Source organism: Mastacembelus armatus, chromosome 22, assembly GCF_900324485.2.
Source record: "Mastacembelus armatus chromosome 22, fMasArm1.2, whole genome shotgun sequence".
In the NCBI taxonomy this organism is placed as follows: domain Eukaryota; kingdom Metazoa; phylum Chordata; class Actinopteri; order Synbranchiformes; family Mastacembelidae; genus Mastacembelus; species Mastacembelus armatus.
Window position 1 is genome coordinate 16,319,706 of NC_046654.1, and position 25,884 is coordinate 16,345,589.

At 40.3% G+C, this 25,884-nt stretch overlaps 2 protein-coding genes across 8 annotated transcripts in view; one reads left to right on the forward strand and one right to left on the reverse strand.

The window, feature by feature from the left end:
* Positions 1 to 359: 359 nt before the first annotated feature.
* Positions 360 to 5,861, reverse strand: brms1la (BRMS1 like transcriptional repressor a). The gene is made up of 9 exons (XM_026307382.1): positions 5,679 to 5,861; positions 4,551 to 4,709; positions 4,254 to 4,344; positions 4,022 to 4,149; positions 3,538 to 3,617; positions 3,288 to 3,384; positions 2,793 to 2,882; positions 2,597 to 2,661; positions 360 to 2,492 (listed from the first exon to the last, which is right to left on the reverse strand). The coding sequence occupies exons 2-9, from the start codon at positions 4,687 to 4,689 to the stop codon at positions 2,394 to 2,396; spliced, it is 789 nt and encodes a 262-aa protein (XP_026163167.1). The 5' UTR covers positions 4,690 to 4,709; positions 5,679 to 5,861; the 3' UTR covers positions 360 to 2,393.
* A 136-nt stretch (positions 5,862 to 5,997) lies between these two features.
* The window catches only part of ralgapa1 (Ral GTPase activating protein catalytic subunit alpha 1), a 59,193-nt gene continuing 39,306 nt past the window's right edge, over positions 5,998 to 25,884 (forward strand). For 2 of the 7 annotated variants that reach the window (XM_026307361.1, XM_026307371.1), the window contains exons 1-23: positions 5,998 to 6,483; positions 9,576 to 9,686; positions 9,809 to 9,858; positions 10,846 to 10,903; positions 11,107 to 11,150; positions 11,348 to 11,525; positions 11,732 to 11,847; positions 12,209 to 12,347; positions 12,507 to 12,715; positions 12,963 to 13,286; positions 13,814 to 13,993; positions 14,218 to 14,289; positions 14,396 to 14,544; positions 14,741 to 14,864; positions 15,103 to 15,249; positions 15,650 to 15,740; positions 15,976 to 16,140; positions 17,152 to 17,298; positions 18,674 to 18,877; positions 24,171 to 24,295; positions 24,377 to 24,608; positions 24,945 to 25,127; positions 25,591 to 25,761. In XM_026307361.1, the coding sequence (XP_026163146.1) occupies positions 6,378 to 6,483; positions 9,576 to 9,686; positions 9,809 to 9,858; positions 10,846 to 10,903; positions 11,107 to 11,150; positions 11,348 to 11,525; positions 11,732 to 11,847; positions 12,209 to 12,347; positions 12,507 to 12,715; positions 12,963 to 13,286; positions 13,814 to 13,993; positions 14,218 to 14,289; positions 14,396 to 14,544; positions 14,741 to 14,864; positions 15,103 to 15,249; positions 15,650 to 15,740; positions 15,976 to 16,140; positions 17,152 to 17,298; positions 18,674 to 18,877; positions 24,171 to 24,295; positions 24,377 to 24,608; positions 24,945 to 25,127; positions 25,591 to 25,761 (3,325 nt within the window). In that variant the 5' untranslated portion in view covers positions 5,998 to 6,377. Of the gene's footprint in view, positions 6,484 to 9,575; positions 9,687 to 9,808; positions 9,859 to 10,845; positions 10,904 to 11,106; positions 11,151 to 11,347; positions 11,526 to 11,731; positions 11,848 to 12,208; positions 12,348 to 12,506; positions 12,716 to 12,962; positions 13,287 to 13,813; positions 13,994 to 14,217; positions 14,290 to 14,395; positions 14,545 to 14,740; positions 14,865 to 15,102; positions 15,250 to 15,649; positions 15,741 to 15,975; positions 16,141 to 17,151; positions 17,299 to 18,673; positions 20,501 to 24,170; positions 24,296 to 24,376; positions 24,609 to 24,944; positions 25,128 to 25,590; positions 25,762 to 25,884 lie in introns of all 7 variants that reach the window. The other 5 variants (XM_026307319.1, XM_026307335.1, XM_026307352.1 and 2 more) reach the window with 4 other exon arrangements.

Genomic DNA, 25,884 nt, shown 5'->3' on the forward strand with positions numbered 1-25,884 from the left:
GCTCTGAGCTAAGATCAACAGTACTTTTATTAAGAGGATATATACTCAGGTGTCACACCCTCTCTGATCTAACCTGGTTTGATGGTGTGGCCTCCTAATTAGTTCCTGCATCAGCCACTGCTTCCTTTTTTTTTAATAAGTCTAAGCACTGTAAACCAATGTGGAAACATTTCATTCTCATTAATAATGTAAGGATTAGTTAGATTAAAGCAGGGCTGAAAATATGGAAGCTCCACTTGGTCTGACAGTACATTTAACATTAAGGTTTTACATCAATGCATTTCTTGCTGCCAGTGTGTTGAATACAAAAAAAAATATTGACACAGATTACGCAGAAACCACAAAGTAATTATAAAATGTTTCATTGTAAAACCCATTCACATCAAAAAAGACTTAAATGTACCAAACAACTGGTATAACATGAACGGAAAAATGCCTTTTTTTTTTATATCCCCAACACCTTAATTTTCAAAATCTCCAACTAATACAAATTACTGCTATTAAATGGCAGTTTTGTTTACCATCCTCTATAAACAATATGTTTTATCTGTGAAGACTGAATAATGGGGTATGACTGGGTCTTCTGTACAATTAGCCAGCATTACTACAGGTTAAAAACTTAACCCTGCACAGCTCTACAGTTCAATACCACACTGAACTAAAGTCAGCTTTTGTCAGGCTGGTCACAAAATGGAAGCATACATGTGGATTTTACTTTAAAGAGTCCATGAGACAGAAGAGGTAGATCCATAAGCAGAGAATGTAAAAATACTTGGGGAATAATAACTTTGTAGAAAATGTTTAACATTTTGCCTTCAGTTAAAGTATTTTCAATGCGACTACCATGTCATTGCATTACTGACACTCATGACCATGGGAATCTATATAAACAAAAATATAGGATTTTTATAAAAGGGTTTGGTTAAAGCAGGTTAAAGCAAGATTGATGGATAGGATAGGCATTGTTTTACTTTAATATCTACTGAAATTATATGCTACATTATTAACATCACCTGTTATATTACCAACATATGTGGTGGCACGCAAATGTTCACTGGGGTTTAGAAAAGAGTGAGTCAAAATCTAAAATGTAATATGTCCAGGAAAATCCTGTTATGTCCATTAATCTGGGCTTTTGACTGGAAAATCTTAAGTAATTTTTCTTTGTAAATGTGTTGATGTAACTTAGTCTTGGTGGTGCTCCCTAAAACAGAAAATTGTACAAACTGTCATTTGACCACTACAGAATTTTTCAAAATATCATAAAAAGTAATAAGTGGTCTCATATATCACATTTAAACAGTTTCAAACACATACAAAATGTAGAAAAGTTAAAAATGTTTCATGACCAGGTCCATATTTAAATTAGTATTTGCCTATATGTCACTGAAAGCTTCATCAATAACCTTCTATTTATGAGATTAACAATCTTAATAGCTTCTTCTTGACCTTGTCAGGAGGTATGTAATGATTATCACATCCTAGGTTGAAAGCTTTTTGAATACACTAGTGTGGCCAAATGAAACACAAGGTTTAAATGTTTGCAAAGCCTGTTGATCTTCCAGTATAATGTTCTGATGAGTGGGACAAAGCCAAACTTGCTTGAATGTGGTCACATTCCCACTCATTTTAGCTACAACAGAAAACTAATAAATTCAATGTAGAGCGGATCTATTTGAAACAATAGAAACCATTTGCTACCAGTCATTTCAAAGATTTCAGTCCAAAATGTGATACATTTAGAAGAAAACATGTCATCTAACACTCAGAGGTGAAGCCACTGTCTGAAATGTAGTGCACCTTTAACATGTAAAGATAACTTAAATCCTACGTGAGTCGGAGTTTGACATTATTTTAATTCTAGCAGTCATATCGCATGTAAGCAGAAGTTTTAGTCTCCCCGTAAAAAGATATTGAGACAAAACTGAAAAAGAACAAAAGGACAATGGAAAAAAAAAAAAATCATTGGTCATGATTTCATTAGTTTTAGCATTCAGTGATACCTAAAGGTTCAATCATTGGCTGTAAAACAACACAAATTTGGGATACAAAGTAACTTCTAAAATAACTTCTCACATTGAAAAGAAAGGAAAGAATACTGGAATGAGTTTCAGTAGCTATGACAGACAGTCATAAAATAACCTACTGTATACAGGCTGAACTCTTGTCTGTAAAGAAGAAAACCCTCTTACCTCTCCACTGAGTGGACAGAAACAAACAATGCTATGGACACAGACAAAAAAAAAAAAAAAAAGTATAGCCCAATTCTGAACATGTCAGTGGAAAAATGCTTCTTTTCCCATTTGTCCTTCCCTGGGGTTTCCAACCCATGAGTCCTTATTGTGTTTCCTCATGTGCGGCTGTATGTGTGTATTTGGGTATGCCTGTGTTCCTCAGCAGTTCAGAATAGGTCTGTTTCTGTCTGGTCTGAACGGGAACATGGAGCTGTCAGAGTCGGCCTTTGCTCTGTGAGGACCCAACGTAGCTACGGCCTGGAAAACAGAATATGCGTAACTTGGCTGTTCAAAGATGCCCGCCCACACAGACGCCACCTGGGCACAAACACACAGCTCTGCATGCCAGTGCTCACACACACCTTTCTGATGGCCGTCCAGTCCTCAAGGATGTCCAGGTCAGGTAGCATATAGACAATATATGGTCGTAAGCAGAGTTAAGGACTGTGACTCACACATGATTTAAAATATGATCAATACAGACACATTCTAGACACAAGTGTTTATTTTGTAGCGCTATCAACGTTAAAAATAGAAGTATTAGCAGTAAAAGGATATCAGATACTACTGACGGTCTTCTCCTCTTCTTGTCTGGACTTAAAGCATCTCTCCTCTTCTTCCTCCCTGACAACTCATCATTCCATAGCTCTGACAGAGAGACACAAACAGACAGACAGGCAGGAAAGATTAAAATTATTGCTGTGTACAATGAAGTTAATAAACAGTGCTGGATGCGTGCAGTGTCTTACATATTAGCATATTCAAGCACATTCCTTGAACAAAGTGCTGTAACTCTCTACAACTAGGTACTGGGATGTTTAAAGAAGTAAAATCATAAAAAAAAGCTTAAACTTACATTTCCACACTGACATTCTGACTCGTGTAACCCAGATCAGCTAAAAACAAATTTCAGTGGGGAACTGTAGTTTTCTGTACAGCTAAAATTTTAAGGTTTAACAACTACTGGTAAACTATGCGGGCAGTGTCTTACAATTTAAATTAATTAGTTGCACATGTATGACGTAACATGCTATAATGACTTGTGTATGTTACCTGATGTTATATCAATGCTGTGTCTGTCCTCCTCCAGCCTTCTAATCTTCTCCTCCAGTTCACTTTGTACTGTATCAAACAGCAGCAGCTTCTCACTCTGCACACACACAAAACCATGACATCATATAGCACACACATAAAAACAACACAACACAAAAATGCATCCAAGGCATACATACGCTTCTATGTATGTGTATTTAAATGTGTGTGTGTGTGTGTGTGTGTGTGTGTGTATGTGTGTGTTTCCAACCTCCCAGTGCTGGCATGCTGCCTGGATCTCACACTGATACTTGTTCTTCACAGACTCCAGACACAGCTCTCTATAGATACCTAACAGAGAGAGAGAGAGAGAGACAAAGTGAGAGTTAATGAGAAGACGAGAGTAGCAATCTACACCGCATTTCAATTTTAAGTACAATGATAATAAAGTTTATGAGACTGTATAAGGAGATGTAAGATTAGCAATGCCATAGAGTTCTGCAACATATCAATACCGTTTGGGTGCTACTTCAGTTTTGCTGCTCTAAATTATGTTTGACGAGTAGGTGTCACTAGTGAACACTGTGTTAAACACTGGCTTCCTATCCATCTATCTTCTGTTTTATTTATATATATATATATATATATATATATATATATATATATATATATATATATATATATATATATATATACACACACACATATATGTGTGTGTATATGTGTGTATATGTGTGCGTGTGTGTTGAACTTACCTGCCACTTTGGTGCGAACCTGCATGTTCTCCAGCAGTACTGCCAGAGGCTCGAGGTATTCAGCTGCCCGGCCAGCCTCCACCTCTGCCAGCTTGCTGTTCACTTGGCTCAGGCGCTCACGATACAGCCTGAACACAAACACAGGATATAACTTATTAATATTCAACTTTTAACGAAAAAAAAAAAAACTCCAAAAAAAAAAAAACTTCACAAAAATCAACGTCAGTCTTACTGGTCTTTGAGATCACTGAACTGTTTCTCCAGGTTGGACATTTCATCCAGACACTCCATCCTCCTCCGCTCACAGTCCTCCTCATCCATTTCTAGAACAGCAGAAAGTAACCCAGAGGAGTTTCACAGAGACCCTCTCAACATTTGCAAATATCCACCATGGGCAGTGTCACGGGGTGGACACCATACAACGTATTCCACTCATTGCATTTCCAGTCAAATTGTTGACAGGAAAACTTTTTAATCATCCATTCAAATTATGATTCTCTTTAAGGGATCATTTTTCACAGTTTCTCACCTGAGCTGTCTCCATCCTCAGAGACAGAGGAGGTGTCAGAATCCTCATCCTCTGAGGTGGATGCGTCCTGCTCCTGCTCTTCCACCTCCATCTCCTCTGCTGTGCTCTCCTTCTTCTCCCTGTCACAGTGCACTGGCATGGCAGCAAGACCAACTCAGACTGGTAACGTTAGACAAAAAGACAATGTCAGTTTTATCTACAACAGATACAGCTTTATGTTTTGAGCACATTACTTGATTCTGTTCTGTTTAGCTGCAGGCCTGTGAAAAGGACTTTAAAGCATACCCACACTTTACATCCAGCGGAGAGAACAGTTATGCTTTGACATTAGAAAGTCTTGGCAGTCTATAATGTGCACACTTCTGAATACCAATGTTTTCCCATGTGCATCCCATAAGTAAAACTGCATTAGTGTGTATTAGTTACAAAACAGTCACTTCACATTTGGTATGGTTAGACATGTCTGAACATGAAAGGTCACAACCATTGTTTCGCTGATGTATTCTTGTCATACAGGCATGACAGGAGTGACTTGTTGACCACGATTATTTGTTTTATATTTTAATAAAATGATATATATACAATTGCTGAAAAATCACCAAAGGGTTGTAGGTTACCCGCGCTGTCAACAAATAAGCATTTCATCGAGCAGCTGATTCAGAACATATCATGCATTTCTCTTGTTTTCTTCCATATGACTGTTTCCATATCTCAACTGCTGTCTACAAATTGTAAACAGAGATATGAGGAAGCCACCTGACTATAGCTGTATCAAATCTTCTTTACATGTTTTGGGTAATACGCCAACGATTAAATATGCAATGAAAACAATGAACCCCAGTTGATGGGTTTATAGTATTGCTTCGGATGGATTATTAGTTAAGCAAAGCAACTGAACTATCTGAGCTATGTAGCCATTTCCCCTTTTAATTGGTTAACTATACAAAACAAATAACAGTTAGCTACACCTTAGCAAACACACCAAGTTAGCAATGTGTTAGCACGTTAGCAGGCCATCATAATTATGTAGCAGACATATTCCTTGAACAAAGAAGCGCTGTAACGCTCCACATCTAGGTACTAGGATGGTTACAGGAGAAAATCAGAGTAAAAAAAGATTAAACTTACTTTTCCACGTTGGCAATCTGACTCGTGTGCCCCAGCTAAGCTAAAAACAAATCTCAGTGGAGCGCTCTTATTTGTCTAGGGAACTGTAGTTTTCTGTGCAGCTAAAATTCACCTCATTTAAGGTTTAATAACTACTAGCAAACTATGTTTCCCAGAATTCAACACTATAGCTCGAGGCGGAGAGTTCGAGCAAAGTTGCTGAAAATATGTCAACTTTAGCTCCAGTACATTTAGAAGTACCACATGTGTCAGGAATATATTACATAAAGTTATTCTTCAGAGTGGGTAGTTAAAACGTCCTTGTAGTTGAACTATGATAGTGTTAAATTTTTCTGGCATCAATTATTTTGTTTTCCCTCCTCCCTCCTCCGCCATGATGTTTTCTAAGTGAGCAGTGAAGCTAGTGGCAGCTAGTTTAGTCAGCCTTCAGGTCGCGGACTGTTGTGGCAGGGAGGTGCGATGGATGGATGCTTTGCCCCGCTACGTTTCACACATTTGTATTAGTTTAAGAAGAATGCGCCGTGTCCCGCTGACCTTACCCCTAGATATACCCCGCGTCGCTGCGGAGGGCGTTAATAAATGACCAACGGTTTTTGGTTACACTTTGAAGCTTAGGGCTAGCTGAGGTTGTTTCTGCGGCTACACAGCTAGCTCCCCCTTTCTGTCTACCAGCGCATTCTTGTCTCGCCTTTCTCGGGAATGTTTTCCAAAAAGCCTCATGGGGACGTTAAAAAATCAACACAGAAAGTGTTGGACCCAAAGAAGGACGTGCTGACGAGGCTCAAGCACCTTAGGATCGTCATAGGTAAGTTAAGGTCCTCATTAAGTAGCTAACATGTTAGCTTCTACGTGCCAGGCTGTGTATGCCTCGGTAATCACAGAATTATAATTATAGTTATCTTGGATATTAATACAGGCTTCACCTGTGTTTAAACTCTGGAACCACTTCAGATGTCTGGCACCCACTGGGCACTTTACTGGGATTGGGCATTTAACCTGTGGACAGTTGCAAAGCATTTTTTCCTTGGCATTTGTCAATCGTCAAAAGTTATATCCCTTCCCTGTAGTGAGCCTTCTGTACGCAAGCTAAAATATCATGTGTACAACATGTTTAAATAGTGGGCTGTTTGTGCAGTCAACAGGATTGGCCTTACAGCCGTGGGTTATGCTGTCACTGACAGCTTGTCATATTTTTGAATGGGGTTCATGTTCGGGTCTCTTAGAAATAATAGGCTGTGATGATTTTACCACCGTGTGAGAACATGTGTGTGTGTGTTTGAAATGTAGGCACAGTGACGCTGGTAGTCAGGATGTTGTGATTTCTCCTGGGGTGTGTCTGAGTGCTGGACAAAGACTTGCGTTGTGAGAAATTCTGAGTGTTTTTAGTTTATTAAGATCACATTATAACACCAATTGCAGTGTTTTTTAAGGTGTGGGGAATGGGGAGTATGACAATCTATAATGGGAAAGAATAACTAATAGATGTAGGAGTGCCTGTGCGTGTATTTTTTTTTTTTTACTGACAAACACTTTCACACGTGTACACACATACACACACACACACTGAGCAGACTGGGAAACAGTTTATACTATTGCCTCTCTCTGGCCAGTTCAGTAGCTCACCTTCCTGTTTCTATTGTAGGAGCTGCTGGATTCTGTGTGCGTGTGCATGCGCGTGTATGTGTGTACTAGAAAGGGATGCGTCCGCTCTCTGTGCTCTGTGGGGAACACAAGACCTTGATAACAATCACAAACACACGTACACACAAACACTCTTGCAGTGACATTGTTTGAGAAGGAATACTCAGAAAGTTGAACAATAGCTAACCACAAAGTTTTAATGATTGATGGTGCCATACCACTTCTTGAAAAAAATATATGTGGGTTCTGTTAGTTACAGTACTAACAAAACCAGCCAGACTCACTTCTCCATGTTGCTGATGAGAAATTATTGTAATTGATCAGTTGTCTTTAACCTAAAATAAAAACTGAAATGAACTCCACTAAAAACACATTGGTATTGTAGAAACAGAGTGAGGAGTAGAGTGCTGGTTAATTTTTAAAAGCTTTATAATAGAATAGTTGATGTCTGATGTGAAAGAATGATTCAGTAGATGCTGTTATGATGTTGCAATCCCTTTGATGTGATCTGGTTATTAAGTAACTGCTCTCAAGCCCTTCATGCCTCTTGTTTTTGATGTGAGATCAAAAACCAACGGCTTTAGCTTCTTCTGGCCCTTTTCATGACAACACCACCTCAGTTTACATGGAGTTCAATAAACTCACCATATAGGACAGGTGTACAAGTGTACAAGACTTGTTATTCATACTATTTAACTATAGCTATATTGTTGTAGTCATTGAATGACAACAGTACAAGGTCAGGTTCCCCTTGTTCATACTGATAATTCCTTGTTTCAAAATAATGGTCTTATTCAGAACATTGGTTCAGTCAGTTTGAAACAGTAACCAGAACCGCCATATGTCTGCCTTGTACCAAGTAAAACAGTTTAAGATTACAGTTTCACATTTGTTGACTGTGATGTGTAACAGTAGGTAAATAGACTGTCCAAAATTTGTCAGTTCATGAGAAGAGTGACTAAGTCATTTGCTATGGGATTTGTCAAAGTAATTTCTGTCCAAGCGACCATCTCTTGGACAGAAAGGAAAGGTTAGAGATGTCATTTAAATTGTCACTCTCCAGAGGAGAAGATAAAAAGGCCTAAGCTGTGTCATTGAGACCTTACAAGGACAACCACTGTGGCATTGAGCACAGAGGGCCTCAGTGGTTATGTGTGTGAGAATGGCAGAGGTTCAGGGTTTATATAAACAAACTCAGAAACTAAAGGCCCACAGGCTCTTCTGAGGGTGTGTGTACCTGTGCACATGTGTGTATTAGAGCATAACCTAATGTCATCATGCATGTATAATTTATTCTCAGTTGTCACCCTGAACCATAGTGATGGTTGTATTCTCAATATGAGCATATGTTGTATAGATAGATTCTTCGTTGTCATTTTTTTGTCTCTGTGTCTGAGTCAGCCTGGCTCCTCGATAACAGTAAGTGGTGTCCAGGGAGCGATTCAGCCCAGAACACATGAAGGTTGTGTGTATATAAAGTTGTGCTTGGGAATCAGACTGGGTTGTGAGTCTTTCCGTCAGCTTGACATGCCACATTTTGAGAACCCTGCTACCGCAGTGAGGTTACATTATTCAAATGTACTTCCTGTGATGAAAAGTCAGAAATGTGTGTTAACAACAGTGTCCTTCTCTAATTCTTATATATAGATCTAAGTCTAAATCTTTTGGAGGAGCCAGTTTTTGTTTTTTGTGAGTGGATACAGTTTTGGTGGTGAAGGGAGAAAATGAAGGGTTGTTCAGTGTATACAGTGGTGGAAGTGTGAGGGGAGCATATGTTCTGAAGATGTAATGTAAAGGATGAAATGGGGGCAAACATTGAGAAAGACTGAGTGCAAAGCACTGTTTTCAGCTAGAGCCCGACCAATATGGGTTTTTTGTGGCCGATACTGATATTATGAAGTAAAAAAAAAATCTGATACCAGTCAAAAGTTTGGATACACTTGCACAGGCAATGGCAATTTGTGTGTCCAAACTTTTGACTGGTACTGTATATAGAGTACAGTATACATAAACAGAATATGAATATATATATATATAGACACACACACACACACGGATGTAGCTGCTCTAGGCTCATATCTGCTGATGAAATCGGCAAAACAATATATCAGTCGGGCTCTGTTTTCAACACTGAGGAAGGTAACATTTCTAGAGGAATGAAAAAATGTCTGGGGCCGATTTTGAGTTAACCTTAGCTTTCCTGCTCTGAGTCTGTCTTTCAATTAATTCTAGTTTAATTTCCCCTCACATTTACAGAAAATGCAGAGCCCTCAGAGCTGAAGCAGTTCTTTGATCTGAACTACTCCCATATATACTATGTATTCTTTGAGAACTTTGTCACCATTGAGGTCGGCCTCAAGCAAAAAGGTAAGTTTTACTGATGGTCTGACTCAGGAACAAAGCTTTTATATATACATATAAAGCAACCAGTGAGGGATACTAAAACATTGTTATTGTTCTTTCCTCCAACTACTCTGTTTGTGGTTCAGGTCACAAGTCTCAGAGGGAGGAGCTGGACTCGATCCTCTTCATCTTTGAAGTAATGAACTATGATACATTTCTACATAAAATAGAAGTCTAGAGGAAAAAAAAGCAGGAAGTTCAGTATAATTGTTTATTATGAACAACCTCTGTGTCATATGTCTATATGAAATTAGATGGACATGTTATTTCTTCTGAAATTTGCTTTCATATCAAAAGTTTTACACTATAAATTGTAATGGCAAATGTTGGAATAGCAGTTTTTCCACAACATTTAGTCCTTGTCCTAAATTTACCTTAGTGTAGATTACGGAGGATTTCACACCTGGACATGAATACATTTATTGGGATTTGTCAGTAGGGATGTACGTTTTACTTGTTCTGTTTTGCAGCCACTATCTTAAAAGCTGGATACAGCTTGGCTACAAAATAGAAGAAATAGAGCTCTGACACTTTTGTGCTTCCATGAGCTTTCGCTGGTCTTCATCCATACCACAACAACAGCCAGTGCTGAACTTAGACTAAGACCACACCTTTTGTGTGTTGCATTTAACAACACCCAGAACTGAGTAATGGTGCATGGAGTAGGTAGGTTAAGATAGCAGAGTCAGAATATGTGTGTTACTGACCTCCATTGCCCCCCACACACTCCAAACAATCCTGTTCAATGTCAGAACAGGCCTGTACAAAGCACAAGTGAGTATTTCAATAACAGAATGTGCCTGATATAGGTTTTCTTTTGATAGGTGTGAGTTGAAATGAGGGCTGGACAATAAACTGATTTGATAGAATTATTACATATCACTTATGAATGTCATACTGACTAAAAGGTATTTGTATAACAGTTTTCTCTCCTTAAATTGTCTAAGTCCTGTAAAAAAAATAAACCAGTGAAATCTTAATCATGATCAAGTTACATTAGTTTTTGTCTATTCTTAGTTGAAAGGCCAAATATATAAAATCCATTTATCACACATAAGTGTAACTAACAGTAAAAGGTTTTTCAATATTTTAATCTCTTTTTTTTTGTTTTGTTTTTTTCCAGAAAATCCTCCAGCTCCTGCCAGAGAGAATTCAGAGTCGGTGGCAGTTCCACAGCATCGGTAACTCACAACACACTTAGTCCCTTTCTTGGAACAGTTTATCTTAAACATATGTGCAGCGGGTCTGATTGTCAATAAATCAGCTACTTATTTACGCAGAGCTGGCTTACGTGTTATATTCACTATACTGTAGTTTACTTGCTTACTTATTCATTCACTACCGTAGTTTTAAATGAGCAGGCTGACATGTTTTTCTCCTACAGGGCTGATCCTCAAAAAACTGTTACACACTGGGAACTCTTTAAAGGTACTACTGTCATTTATTGTTGGTACTAAGTTACCTATTTATCATAGCCTCCCTATCTTAATCCTTCCACCACCAGGACGACCACTTCCTGTTACTGTTGTCTTAGTTCAGTCTTAATTTTGAAAAAAAGCCCCAAATAACACGTTAATTTGGATTAATTTTTGATACCAATTACCTATTCTCCAACTGCATTGTAGATCCGTCGTGAAGGCGTGCGCTTGTTCCTGCTGTGGATGCAGGCATTACAGAATAATGCAGAGCGTGAGCAGCTCTGCATGTTTGCCTGTTTGATTCCTGGCTTCCCAGCTCCACTCTTCCACGGGACCCCACGCACCCTGGACACTCTGATCAACCCACCACTGAGCTTAACAGAGAGTTAGTAGAACAAACACAAGCACACAGTGGTGATGAGCTAATAAATGGGTTCAACATTCAACAGCCTGTGACTTATGCAGTTTTGACATGATATATGATTTGCAACCACATACATTTTGCACAAAGGTAATAGAGACATTAAATTAATCACAGCATGTTATACATTGTAATATAAACATTTAGTCTCCCTGCTTCTCTTCTTACAGCTCAGGTGACCCCAGAAGAGATCACTCCACTGGTTCATCCACAGTCTGGTGACAAGAACCAAGAAGACCTCACTGCGTACTTCCTAGAAGCACTACTTAAATACATGGTAAACCAGGTATTATGATTATTTTTTACTAACACCGCTAACACTTCATAATTATACTTTAAATGTACTGCTGACATACTAATGCCACTAATGGTAAACATATTGGCAGTAATCAGGAATTAAATCTTTCTGATACTATTTTATATAAACCTGATTGCCGCTTAAGCATTCACCTTACTGGTTTCATCCCTTACTGTACTGACCTGTTTTTCCCTCTTCCTGCTGTCACACAGATATGCATGGAGTCATAGACACACTGATAACATTCCCCCGTTAAACAATGGCACTCTTCTCCACTTGACCCTATTTTCTGTCTGTAATATTCTTTAAATAAGACAAGCTTGTTTGTCTTTGTGTGTGCCTCCCCCAGGCCAAGTCCCTTGAGTGGCGTTGTAAAGAGAACCATGAGCGTGGCTTCAGCTTCCTGTTTGGGCACTTCAGGAAGTTTTACCTTCCCCACATATTTCCCAACTTTGCCATGGAAACCAGCCTCTACAACCCTTTACTGGGTCAGTCCATTTACTACACCATTAAGAGCCACAAGATACTGTAATTCCCTATGAAACTGCTTGGAGCGATTTGACTAAACAGTAATTATATTCTAATTATATAATTATATTGTTTTTATCTTACACCACAAGAATAAAGATTTTCTTCTTTCCCTATAGACGTGCCTCCAATGCGTCCTAAGCCATACTACAGTGTGGTACGCCGAGAGCAGGATGGGGGTGAAACATTGTACTGCACCAGGGAGAACTTCCTACAGGCCCGAGTCATCTTCATCCGCTGGCTGGTTTCCTTCTGGCTGGAGCCACGGCCAAACGCACATACACACATCCCAGGGACAGAGGGAGAGAATGTCCCCAAGAACATACAGGTAAGTAACACGCACATATTTTGCTGTTGGATATGACCCGGCTGGTTTTAGCTAATGTTATAATAATGTTAATATATGTTAACCAACCAAACCACACTTATGGAGAACAGCAAGGGTAAAATGTAGAACAATATATTTTATAATATGTTTTGCTGTAAATGGAATAAAATTCTACAAATTGTCTATTGGTCCTCCAATTTTGATTTACCTTCTCATCTCACTCTATAATGCAACTCTTGCCCTACAGCGAGCCGCAGCCGGATTGGCAGCTCGCTCTGCAGGCAGCTCAGATGACAGCGGTGGAGGTGGAATTCGGTCTGACAGCCACCTGGAAGGTAGCGGGGCTGCATGTGGGCCTGGAGGAAGCAGTGTAGGGCTTTCAGGGGGTCCAGGGACTGGCGCTGAGCCTGAGCAGAGTCACTCCAACACCTCTACACTGACAGAGAGGGAACCCAGCTCTTCCTCACTCTGCTCCATGGATGAAGAGCAGCTCACAGATATGGAAGTTGTAAGGAGAGTGCTGACCTGCTCCAGAACCAATGTCAACTTTATCACAGAGATTTTTAGACAGGTAAAGGAGAACTGTTAATCAGGAAGTAGGGACTTACATGCACTGTAACTGATATTTCCAGTTTGTTGCATTTTAATTAGCATTTTAATCCAATCTTGTCTGGAGTGGATTTAGGTAATTCTAGATGTTAATGCATTATATAAATTATCCCATTTTCTGACTATTTTTCTGTTTTGTTTTTTTTTTTTATAAACACCATCCATGTACATACCACTGCACATTTAATCAAATAACAATTTATAATAATTGTCAAAGGGTCTCTTAAGCACGGTGACTGAGTGGTTAGCATTGTTGCCTCACAGCAAATTGCCCATAGGTGTGAATATGAGTGTATGAGGTTGTTTGTCTTTTGTCTTTGTGTGGCCCTGTGATGGACTGGTGACCTGTCCAGGGTGTACCCTGCCTTTCACCCAAAGAGAGCTGGGATAGGCTCCAGCAGATCCCTGTGACCCTGGTTAAGGAGTAAGTGGGTATAGATGATGGCTGGATGGGTCTCTTAATATTTATGCCTTTGTCTACCAATATAGGCATTTCATCTTCCCATGTGCGAGGCAGCAGCAATGCGAAAAGTGGTCCGTGTTTATCAGGAGTGGATCTCCATGGAAGACAAGCCAGTTTTTATGAAGGAGCCAGAAGAGGGTCCTTATCCCATAGCCACAGCCAGCTCTTTGGATTCAGGCTCTCAGCTTGGAGACAAAGAGGATGAGGTGAGGAATTACCCAAATTACCCATTGTGTAATCCATTGAAATACTCAAATAAATGGTAGGCCATGTGAATAGCTTTGAGCCCTGAACACCCACTTCTTTCAGACTTCATGTGAGTATATCATAGATTGGAAAGCTCCAAGTATATCTCCAGAGAACATAAAACTGTTTTCAGACTGAGTAGTAGTGTGCAACGCAAACTGAACTGTTCTTATGTCTTCTTCAGGGAATGAACAAGGCAATTGACAGTGAATTGCTGGAGTATAGTGTTCACGCTGGAGTTCAGACTACACTACAGGTGTGGCATCTCACTCATACACACATATGCAGTCTCATTGCTGCAAAATGCTGTTGCTGTTTTTTTTCCTTTACCTTATGGAACATCTTTTTTGTTTCCTGGTCAGGTATTTATCACCCACTCTTCCAATGTTTTCCTGTTGGAGCCAGCCAACGACATCAAAATTCTTTTAGAGGAGCATGTCGACATGTGCAAGCGCGTCCTGAACATCTACCGCAGCCTTGTCATGCATGAGACAATGGACCAGAAAACATGGTAAAAAAAATTTTAAAAAGCTGCTCAAACACCTACAAAATCTGTTGGACTGTTTGATACTATTAAATGCCGTCAACTATAAATAGCGTCTTGTCATTATTTAAAGAAAGCTCCTGTGTTCCTCCTTCACATCTTCATGCTTCTGGTGGTTACAGAAGTGTTTTTTTAGTTTTATCTTGTGTGTCTTTTTTTGAAGGGAGCAAATCTTACTGGTTCTGCTGAGAGTGACAGAATCAGTGATGAAAAGGCCTCCATCAATAATGCCACACGGCAAAAAGAACAACACACTGTCAGGCAGACTGGCTGGACCTATCTTTCAGGTACATTGTCATGACTTTATTACACTGGCGAAATTTTTTTTTTCCACAAGCATCAAACAGAGAGACAGTTTTGTTCTAAGAACCCAATATGCAGTTAGTATTAAGTACACTATAGTGGAGGATATTGTTAAATGTGTAGATTGTGTAAAAGCATGTGATGCACTCATGGCAATGTTATAAAAATCTAGTCAAAAATCAGTTTGCTTAAATAGGATCTTGTGTTTTCGCTGTCTCACAGACACTAATAGTAGCCTGGATTAAGGCGAACCTAAACGTCTACATCAGCAGAGAACTGTGGGATGACCTTCTGTCCGTCCTCGCTTCTCTTACCTGCTGGGAGGAACTGGTCACAGAGTGGTCTCTCACAATGGAGACCCTCACCAAGGTACTGAAAACTATCATATTTTCTAATCTAGCATTAGATCAGTATATATGGATATGAATTTGTTTCTGATTTCAGTACATAGCAGGAAATGTAAAGATTTTTAGCCTTTTAAAGGCAGCCTTCTTTCAAAATAATTGTCCACCTTAATTTTGATGAAAGATTTTGTTGTAGTGATGAATTTCATTCAGAGAAATTCACATGAGTTTCTCAGTTTATCTGTGAATTGTTCTTAACAGAAGAGAATGGCAATAAAGGAATCAGCTGTTTCATTTACGTTTTGTGCTACTTTATTCTTTCTGGCTTCATTTCAGATGCATTTTTCCATTCTGTATTTCCACATTAATTTAAGCCCGGACTGTAGCTAGTTTAGAAACGTTAAAATATCATGTTTGTGTCCTAGGTGTTGGCGAGGAATCTGTACAGTGTTGACCTGAACGAGCTTCCTCTGGACAAACTCAGTGAACAAAAACAGAAGAAACATAAGGGAAAAGGTTGGTCAGGGCCCTTAACACACCTTGAAAACACACACAGAACAGCCTAACAGATCTAAAACACAACCAGCTGTTTCCGACATTCTGTAAGTCTGAGCCAACTGCATCTCTTTCATACAGTTACAGCCTGTTTATGCAATAATACTTAGCTTAATATCTAATGTATCAAACTTTAAACATAGAGAGCAGGACTTTAGTTCCTTTCCTTCTCATCTTCCCTCCATTTATACTCCAGGTATTGGTGCAGAGGGCCAGCGGCAGGTTGTGGACCGTTCCTTCTCTAAAGGCTGGAGCAGAGACCAGCCAGGTCAAGTAGCAGCCATGAGGCAGCGAAGCGCCACCACCGCTGGCTCACCAGGCATTGAAAAGGCCAGGAGTATTGTCCGTCAGAAGACTGTAGGTTAGTACTCTGTTTAGCTGTGTGGCCTCCTTGTGGAGTGTGTCTGTGTGTGAGTTAAGGCCTTATTTATTCACCCAGAAGCTCAGATTCCCAGACGCTTGTGTGTATCCTGGTAAAACTGGCATATGGATGTTGGAGGGGGGAACTCAGTGTAAAACTGGTGTTCTCTCTTTATATCAGTGTAGTATATAGGCCCTAAAAGTCATGAAATGGCATTTTAAATTATTATCTACTTACCCTTAATAAAAGGACTACTGCTGAGAAGCTTCTGTGTATGTACAATATGTGAAAAATTAGTAAACTAATGCTAACCACCATTCTTTCAGAAATACGTTTAGTCATATTTTGTCAGTCACAAATGTTTTTAAACAGTCATAATTAAACATGCGGCAACCTTGTTTCATTCTGATTGCAAATGAAGGGCATTAACAAAAATGTAGTGCTACTGTGTATCGCGGTTTTAAGAGATTTAATTTGTACAATGCCAAGCTGCCATCAGTGTCAGTCTCTCACTGTTACACTGTCCTTCCTCCAGACCTAAACCTGTCTCACTCCCCCTTCACCTCTCTCTTTACCTAAACTCACCCTGGAAATGTCCTCTTTTTTACGCTGTCCTGCCACTTGCCTGTCTTTTCAGAAACTTCCTTCTCTTTAAACTGTCTTTGGATGTTTTCTCTTTCCACCTTGCAATCTCTCTTTTACTTATTTTCACCTATTTGTCACTTATTTATCTCATTCTTTTCCTCCCAATATGTATTTAATTGAACTCTTTGTTCAAGTTAACTTATTTTTTTTGTCTGTACTTTACATTTTTTCTGACATTTTTCCAAAATCTTTGTCATGTCACCAGTTTTCATTCTTTTCACTTTTCACCACACATAAATCCACCTTATTTCACTAACTTCTTCACACGTCAACACACACTTCCTTCCATCCTTCCTCTTCGCTTTCCTCTGTCTCACTCTGTTCCTCCTTTTCTTCTTTTCTCTTATGTTATTCCCACTTCCTCAGCCCTGCGTAGCTGTTCTACGGGGGACTCTCTGCTGTCCTCAGCATTTATCCGTAGTGCTAAGAGTGCTCCTGCTCTGGCGCCGCCTCTTCCTGTCCTTCTTCACCACCACCACCCTTTACTACCCCCCCTTGCTGACCAGCTGGCAGGTACACTCTCTTTGCACTACCTGTCTGCCTGGAAACTGTAGTCGTCTCGTCTCTGTGTCGCGTTTTCTGGCGATTCATTACCGAATCTGCATTTTGCATGGTGTTGGATGATAAGTGTGATTTAGAGTCCTTAAACATCAAATATGGAAACATATTGTGATCGTCATTTTGCATGTAGTAAAGGGATTATCATAACCTGCTGTAATACCCACTAAAAGGTAATTTTGTCATCTGGAAATTTTTTTTCAAACTGGAAGGGGAGGGATGCCAGATTTGTGCTATGCCATTTGAGTAACCGTTGAAGAATTATTTGAAGAATTAAGAATTATTTCCTTCAATTGAAATGAGTATGAAGAGTCATAAGGAATTACAGGCTGGTTGAGATGAAAAATAAAGCATGGCCAGCCTTCCTGTTTGACTTCGTCATACGGTTCACACAGTCCAAAATCTAACCTTAGTCAGTATTTTCATGTAGGTGTAACTTATTGTATAACTGTTAAAAGTGAGTGTATTTAGAAATGAAGTACGAATTGGTGCATTTCAGTTTTGCCAGAATTGCATATTGCCACACAGATGCCAAAGAATGACATCTGTCTTCTTGCCTGACTACAAATATTTCACTATCTCATGTGATTTGTTTCTGTTTACATATCTGCATGAAACTTGATGTACCTTGATGTTTTCTCGTCTGCTTGCCTGTTTTTGTGCTTGATAACCTGCATCTTTAGCGGATCTATCTGCCTGTACACATGCATGTCCCTGTATTTCTGTATTAACTCCAGATTCATTGACTCTTTTCTGCCTAATACAGAGCATTTCCCCCTTTTGTTTCTATGTTTTTCTCTTTGATCTCCATACTACTGATGTCTTAATAATGTGATGTTTAATTTGATGCCATTTATGGGGTGGCATCAGCTCACCAGGAGTGGTAATTTTACTTTATACTAGTCATTGCTAGAATAATGTTACTTAGCTATTGTTTGTTACTTTTGGTATGTGTGTTTGTGAACTTCTCTTAAAGATGACTTCTAATAACAATTTCAGGTACAATAACATTTTTTTTTTTAAATATTGCTTTTAAGCTAAGGCAAGTATCACAGCACACCTGGGCAATATCAATTACAACAACAAAATTTTAGAAATGCAGATGTAGTGTTGTTATTCTTGTCCAGTCACTTCAGAAACATGCTGCCACACATGATCAGCATCACTATAATGACCATATTTGAGTAGACTTATTTTTTTGTCTTATTTGATATTTTTCAGTCTTTATTTACTTGAAGTGTGTGCCTGTATATGTGTACTTAACATGTTTATTTGCTTTTTCCCCTCTTTTAACCTGATTTCCGTTTCCTCTTCTTCCCACAATTACCAGACCTGGAAGACCCACAAATCACGCTGGCACCCCGAGCCTCTCGGATGCGTCACTCCTCCCAAAGTGATGAGGCCCCTCCCATTTCCTGCTCTGAGGTGTTCCAGGGTGGTACTTGTGACCTGGATACCCCCGCCCCATCCTCCCTTGCAAGGAGCAGCAGTGCCTCTGACATCATGGAGCCTTTCATCGCTGAGCGGGTCAAAGGTGAAGACCCTAAGAGGGATCCCACTTCTATCTCGATTCCCCACAACCACCACCACTCCACAACAACTTCTTTACTCTCAGCCAGCAGCCAAGTAGCACAGCTGCTTTCACAGCCCCTCACCTCCCCCTCTCCCACCCCTTTTAATCTACACAATGGTGTTGTGTCCTCAACCTCAGAGGGACAAGATGATGGTAATGTTTATGACCAGTTCTGGCCCAACATTGGCTCTCGAAGCCGAGGTTCTAGCTCTGACTGGGTAAGCAACTGGGATTCTGCCTTCTCCTTACCTTCCGAAAAGGAAATCGATGTAGAAGAGAGTGAAATGGGAGCTGGGGGGGAGGAGGATGATTTATTCTCCTCTATAAGGGAATACCTCACTCACAAAGGAGATGGGAGGAAGGAGGAGGCTGTAGAGGATGGTAGTTGTGGTCATACAGTAGAGAACAGTGTTATTTTACCTACTCCGGTGCAAACAGGGGTAGTGACTACACCATCAGAATACAAAGGACAGTCAGAAGAGGCAAGGCAGGTGGTAGGAGAGGACAGACAGGTAAGTAAATCAGTGAGACACAGTAGTGTGGATTCAACAGAAGAGAATGAGGCAGAACAGCGGAGCATCTATGAGTGCCTGGAGTTGCAATGTCAGTGGCCGTCACCCAATGCCAGGGGAAGTGCTAGTTTAGAAAGGAACACAGGGGAGAAAAAGGCAGGAGGAAAGACAGGAAAGGTTGCAGCATGGGATGGGAAATGTGATGTGTGGAGGGAAATGGGAGATGAGAGGCAGGAGGAGGCGACAGCAAATGAAAGGTTGAGTTTAATTAGAGCAGATACTAACACCGTAGAATCTAGTGTTGAATCAAATCAAACTCCCCAGATTTCCGATTCAACTAAGGCCAGGGTGTTCCGTAGTAGCACCAAGAGGCACCCTTCTGCCAGTGTTCATGTCAGCTTCCGGCCCTCCACTGAGTCTGTCCAGTTCCACAACCCCCTTGAGAATAAGGAGGCTCATTGGAAAGCTAGGCTACGCCGCCTTAGTCACTTCCACACACACAGCCATTCAGCTGGGGAAAGGTTGGGAGCAGGAGGTGCAGGTAAGTTTGGCTCTGTGGCTGGGATTGGCCACAGAGCAGGGACACATGAGAAATTAGTCTCTGGGACTTCGACAGATAGCAGTGGGGCCGGGGGCACAGCAGGCACTGGAGATCTGGAAAACAGGTCCGGGACTGGGGGGGACAAGGACAAGCAACATCCTGGCTCTTCTCTAGGATCCAGCTTTGGCTCTGAGATTCATTCAGAGGTATTATCAAGCACTTCGGGTTCCTCAGGTCTGTCATCAGGGGTACGTGGACGCTTGGGACGTTCCGCCTTGCGATCTCGAGTATCCCGCTCACGCTCCCAGGAGCCAGGCAGCACAGCTTCACGTCACCACCAGGGGGCACTCCTTGGTGGCGTCTATAAGACTGTGGTTCATGCTCTGTCTTCCAAACCCCGGCCCCGAGGACAGGGGTCATCCCAGGGCTCGTCGCCTCAGCGGCAGGGTCGGGCTGCCATGGGTGACGCATCACTAAGAGACCTCTACTCCCATGTCCTGGGCTACTTTGGACGAAAGACGACTGCGCCAGGTGAGGGTTGCAACGAACGACGTGCTCACAAAGGACACAGCAGATAAAACAACTGTGGAGAGACAAATATTCACAAAACACAAACATCATCAACACTCTTCTCTTTTTTGGCTGTTTTTAACTGGTTTGTTTTGATGGAATGATTTTTTTTTTTTTTGGCTGACACTCATCATCTTGCTGCTGGACTGAAATTCAACTCCCTGTTGATGTGTTTCCTCTGAACGTAGCCCCTTCTCCAGCCTGCCTGAAGGACCTCATCCCCCTCCCATACCTTGCCACTTGTTCCTCTACCTGAAAGGCCCCCTTTCCCCTTATCCTATCTTCTTTTCTCTAAGGGGTTTTGGATTTTAACCTCCTCTCCCCCTTTCTTACTTCTCCCTCTCCTCGATGTTGCATGCGGCCTCCTCCCCAGACTTTGGCCCCTCTTCAGCTGCACAGAAGGAAACAAAAGTGCACAGAAATAACTGCCTTGTAGATAGATAAAAGTACAAATAAAAAGAAAATAGACCTGGCTATACAAAATACTTCACAGGAAACCCCTAGATGTTTTATAACATTTTCCACTGTCAGAGCCTTGTTACATTTAGTCGCATGAATACTTATGATGGTTAAGGTTAGAAAAGCAGCAACTTGAGTTATTAGAGGAACAACAGTACACACGTGTAATATAAACATATTGTTGTAGTTTGTCAACAGACCACTAGAATGCAGTGTAAGTCCTTATACAGAATGCCCATCTTTATAATAGTGTTATACACAGAATTTGTATGGATAAGAAAAAGTGCAGAGATTAAAACAAAAATTTGAAATGGTTGTTTGCTTTGTACACTGCCACAAGATAATTTTGCAGTGTTTGGTAAACTGCACGTTTGAATCAGCAGTTTAAATACCTTTTTTCTATTCATTCTAACTCCTCTGGGAAAAAAATCTGCTAAACTGGGTTGAAATGACTTTCTCTTGAGAATCAGATGCTTCATACAAGCAGGGCGATTCATTTCCTGAATCTGTCTTGATGTGGTGTTACTGTTAATCAGCCACATTTATTTTCCTTTCCTGTTTTGTTCAGGTGTTTTTCTTGCCAGCTTGTGTCAGATATTACCTACTGGTCATTTGTGTGTATCATCTACTTCTGTGCCAGATGTGTGGGGTCTGCCACATACAATAAAACGGCACAGATCACAGCATCAAAAATGTGCAAGTCTCTGCTCATTAAAATGAGCTTGCACAACTTAATGGAGACTGCCGCTATAAAAGGGAACCAGGTTCCCATTTCTCATTTCAGTCACTAATGAAGAGTGAATTGACAGGGAAGCTTGTTCTTTTTCCATTGGTGCAGAGAATAAATTACAATGATTTTAGTGAATTATTTTAATGAATTACAATAATTTTAGCCAAACCAAGCTGTGCTGACATTACTGACTACAAAAAACATGAGCTTGCCCTAGTTTTGTTGCCTGTCCATGATGCAAGAGTCACTTGTCAGTTCTCTAATCTGCTCTGCTGCTCAGTAATGTTAGAGTGGATTTGTAAGCCATCCCAGTGTGTCTGATCCTGTTTTGGACTGTTACAAAATATTGGTGATCGGTTCCTTGCCAGCTACTTACTTAGCAGGAAAGCATAGAGTACTGCAGAGCTGGGGAGTTACTGTCAAAAACGTTACTCTGTTGGAGTACAGCATTACTTACACAGAAATGGACATATGACACAGCAGTGACAAGTTGCTAAATCTATACTAGAAGGCAAAGGCTGTGTGAAACTGTAGTGTCAGTTTTACATTATAGTCTAGCATATCTGTAGTACTACTTTTTAATTGAACCATAATAAGTTAAGTTATTACCCTTATTAGTCCCACAGTGGGGAAATTCCATTACTACCCAAAGTGCACACACACAGCAGTGAAAACACACACCGTGAACACACACCCGGAGCAATGGGCAGCCAGTGCTGCGGCGCCCGGGGAGCAGTTTGATGCTGTAGTCCCAGTGTGAACTATGTTATATATGTATGTAGGCATGTCAGTATTTATTATCCCTTTATTGATACAATATTGTCAATGAGAAATCAGCTGGGGTTAGATTTTTCACGTAAACGTCTTCTACCATATGCAAGGCAAGTTTATTTGTATAGCATGATTCATACACAGAGTAGTTCAAAGTGCCTTACAGAAATAAAAGACACGTTTAAAGTACATAGGCAACAATTAAAATGAAAAACAGTTAAATAAATACGTAGGTCTCTTTCATGTTGCTGGTAATGGCATGGCAAATAACCAATGCACTCAAGTAGTTTACCACTAGACAAAGCTAGAGTCATTGTATTTAACATCGAGACTTGAGGACGTATCTGAATAACATACTAATGGTATTGGTCCATATGGACATGTTAAAAATTAACACTTCATAAATGTTAGTTCAGTTAACCTCAATTAAATTAGATTTTGGGCTTTGTTAAATAAAGTTTATTTACTGCTAACTTCACTTTGCTCGTATGATCACCATAATAATATGCTTATTTTCTAATGACAGAAGGATGTCATTGCACTGATCTTTGGGCTGAAAGTTTAGTTGCCTGGAGAGACAAATTAATATAACATTGCATAGCAGTGCAGTTTGCACAGTCTATCTTGTAAGAAAATGGAGGGTTCCAGTTTTAAAGCTTTTTGAGAAATGTGCAAAAATGTAAAATTTTCATTTGCAAGGTGGCAGCAAAATGAAGAATTTCATCCTGTGTTCAGTAACTAAGTTTTATTGATCTAAATCCTGTTATTGAACTCTGGAAGCATCCAGGTTCTGTCAGTTCTGTCAGCCACAGGTTCAAGAGTTAAAGATTAGTTGGTTTATACTGAAAGCAGCAGATTCACACATCTGACTTGGAATTGATGGATGATCACTATCATTTATCAGCTATCATATAAACTAACACTCACTACTATCATTGCCTCCAGTCTAACTAGCATAACTCATAGCAACATAGCTGCACTAATGTAGGCCTCTGGTACGCTGCTTGTTTGGACCTAACAAGGTGATTCTGTCGTTCTGTATGCATGGTGTCAGTTAACGCCTGCGTTGCATTTCTGGTGGGTCTCGATGTGCCTGCTGTGTTGTGGCTTTTTTTTTAACCCAGTCTTTGAAAACCTCAGGGCCTACAGTACATACACATCAGGACTGCTCTTACAGTTCCACCAGTTAAATTTGTTTAGATTTATTATGTGGATATTGTGACATTTTAATGTAATACCTGATCACTTAGGCATCAGTAGAAGTAATACTTATAATAATCCAAGCATGTAAATGATGCTACAGGGGTGGTGATGGGGATAACAGAATTAGTGTATCCTCACCAACAAAATGTCACCATATCCCTAATTTAGACTAGCATAAAGAACATACTGTCAGAAAGTCAGACCTGATTACAAAAGTAGGTTACAAATTCCTTGTTTATTATTGCTCATAGATTTCTGTCTTCTGAGCTGTTTGACTGAAGATCAGTTTCCCAGTGTTGTGAATTATCACACTTCTTTCACTGTATATTTGTCTACATATGTCTGTCTCAGTCTTGATTTTTATTTTTATTTTTTTGTCACCTGTGTATATGTGTGTGTGCTTTCATGTGCCTTAGTCTTTGATTATGACAGTGTAGCTATATCTTATGTGTGTTTGTGTGCATGTAGTCAACAAAGAGGAGGTGGTTCAGAAGGCCCGCCCAGTCTCCAGTGACGTAGGAAGCAGCAACCCAAACTTTTCTGACCTCATGGATGAGTTTATCCAGGAGAGATTAAGGAACAAAGGAACAGTGGTCAGTGCAGCACACACTGTTTGGAGTTTTATTGTCACAAAACATAGACACTACAAACAAATGTTTTTCTCCAATGCACAGGGCCGCCGTGGCAGTAGCCCAGGAAGTCTGGAGGTTCCCAAGGACTTGCCTGAACTCCTGGAGGCAGGTCAGAGTCCGGGGTCACGGCCCTCAGATGATCCTCGGCCTATTGATGATCCAGGGGTTCCCTCTGAGTGGACGTCACCTGCAAGTGCCAGTGGTTCTGATGTCATCAGCTCAGACAGCCAATCAGACTCATTTAATGCCTTTCAATACCCCTGCAAGTTTGATAGTAAGGAATAACAAGGATTACTAATCCATTTTTAATGTAGGGGTTACCATAAATTTGGTAATCTGTGAAACTTTTTGTTTTTTGTTTTTTCAAAAAATGATAAACCGGCTATGCATGAAGATGCAATCTGACAATCTATCAACTGTGCAAGCCCTCATTAGTCTGCCATAACTATGTCACCCCCAGCACCCAAAATAAATAATTTCCTGCATTTCATTACCCAGCATCTATGTGGTAGTGTATTGGCATAAAGGTTGGAGCTGTGTAACTGCAAGGTTGTGTACTTACACAATGCTTCTTTAAATTAATTAATTAGTTTATTTATTTATTTTGTAGATTTTACTTTCAGTTCGGAAGCTTGTGGAGGAGGTGCTGGATCTGGAGGAGGGCGAGGCAGCTCACTAGACCAGGACAGTCTGGGTGGGAGTGTGGCTTGTGAGGAACATGAGGTGGCCAGTTTGACAACACTTCACATCGACTCAGAGACGAGCAGTCTCAGCCACACTGTCACTGTCACAGGTCTCTCTAGCTACATTTCTATAGCTCTGTTCATCTATACATGAACCTGCACCTTCACTAATAGTTATTGTCACTTGTTATGCTTAGAATATAATAGAAATACAGTGTGCATGTGTAAATAGTAGTTCACAATACTTATCTGCCTAACTTCTCTGTGAGCCTTTTTAAAAACTGTACTAAAGCTGTAATGTAACTCATATTTTTGTCTCGTTGGTGTAACGCTGAAACTTTGTTCTTTTTCTTCTGCCTTTTTCCTAAAGTGATGTACACCCCAAAGATGTTTTAAACATGTGGTTAGGTATAAAAGTCTTTATAAAAAGCAGATTTACCCCACATTTAGCTGATAAAATATAGACCGTAAGAAGGTAGAAAGAAGAGTAGCATCTGGTTCTTTGGCTACCTAACCAAGACTTACTGATGTTTTTCCTTGTCATGCGTGTGTCTTTTTGTCTGTCTTGTCTAGGTTCTGAGAGTGCATCTCCAATGCACTCTCTTGGGGGCTCTCGGTCCCAGACGCCATCCCCCGCTACCTTGACGGCAGAGCACGCTAGTCACACACACTCCCACTCACACACACACTTACAGCTGGACCAGAAGCTCCACAACTCTGTCCTACAGACCCCAGATGATCTGGGTAATGCTCATGCACATGCTCAAACATGCAATTATTTCTAGAGTTTTTTTGTTTTTTTTTATCACTAAGGTTTGAGCTATGAATGAGAGTCCAGAGTCACTGACTGATTTATTGATTAACACT

What these genes read in the sequence shown, in the direction of transcription:
- brms1la (XM_026307382.1), bottom strand. Translation starts at nt 4,689, where the DNA reads ATGCCAGTGCACTGTGACAGGGAGAAGAAGGAGAGCACAGCAGAGGAG. An exon ending in TGAGGATGGAGACAGCTCAG is followed by an intron (nt 4,345 to 4,550) that starts GTGAGAAACTGT and finishes CTGCTGTTCTAG; the next exon opens with AAATGGATGAGGAGGACTGT. An exon ending in GGTTCGCACCAAAGTGGCAG is followed by an intron (nt 3,618 to 4,021) that starts GTAAGTTCAACA and finishes TCTCTCTGTTAG; the next exon opens with GTATCTATAGAGAGCTGTGT.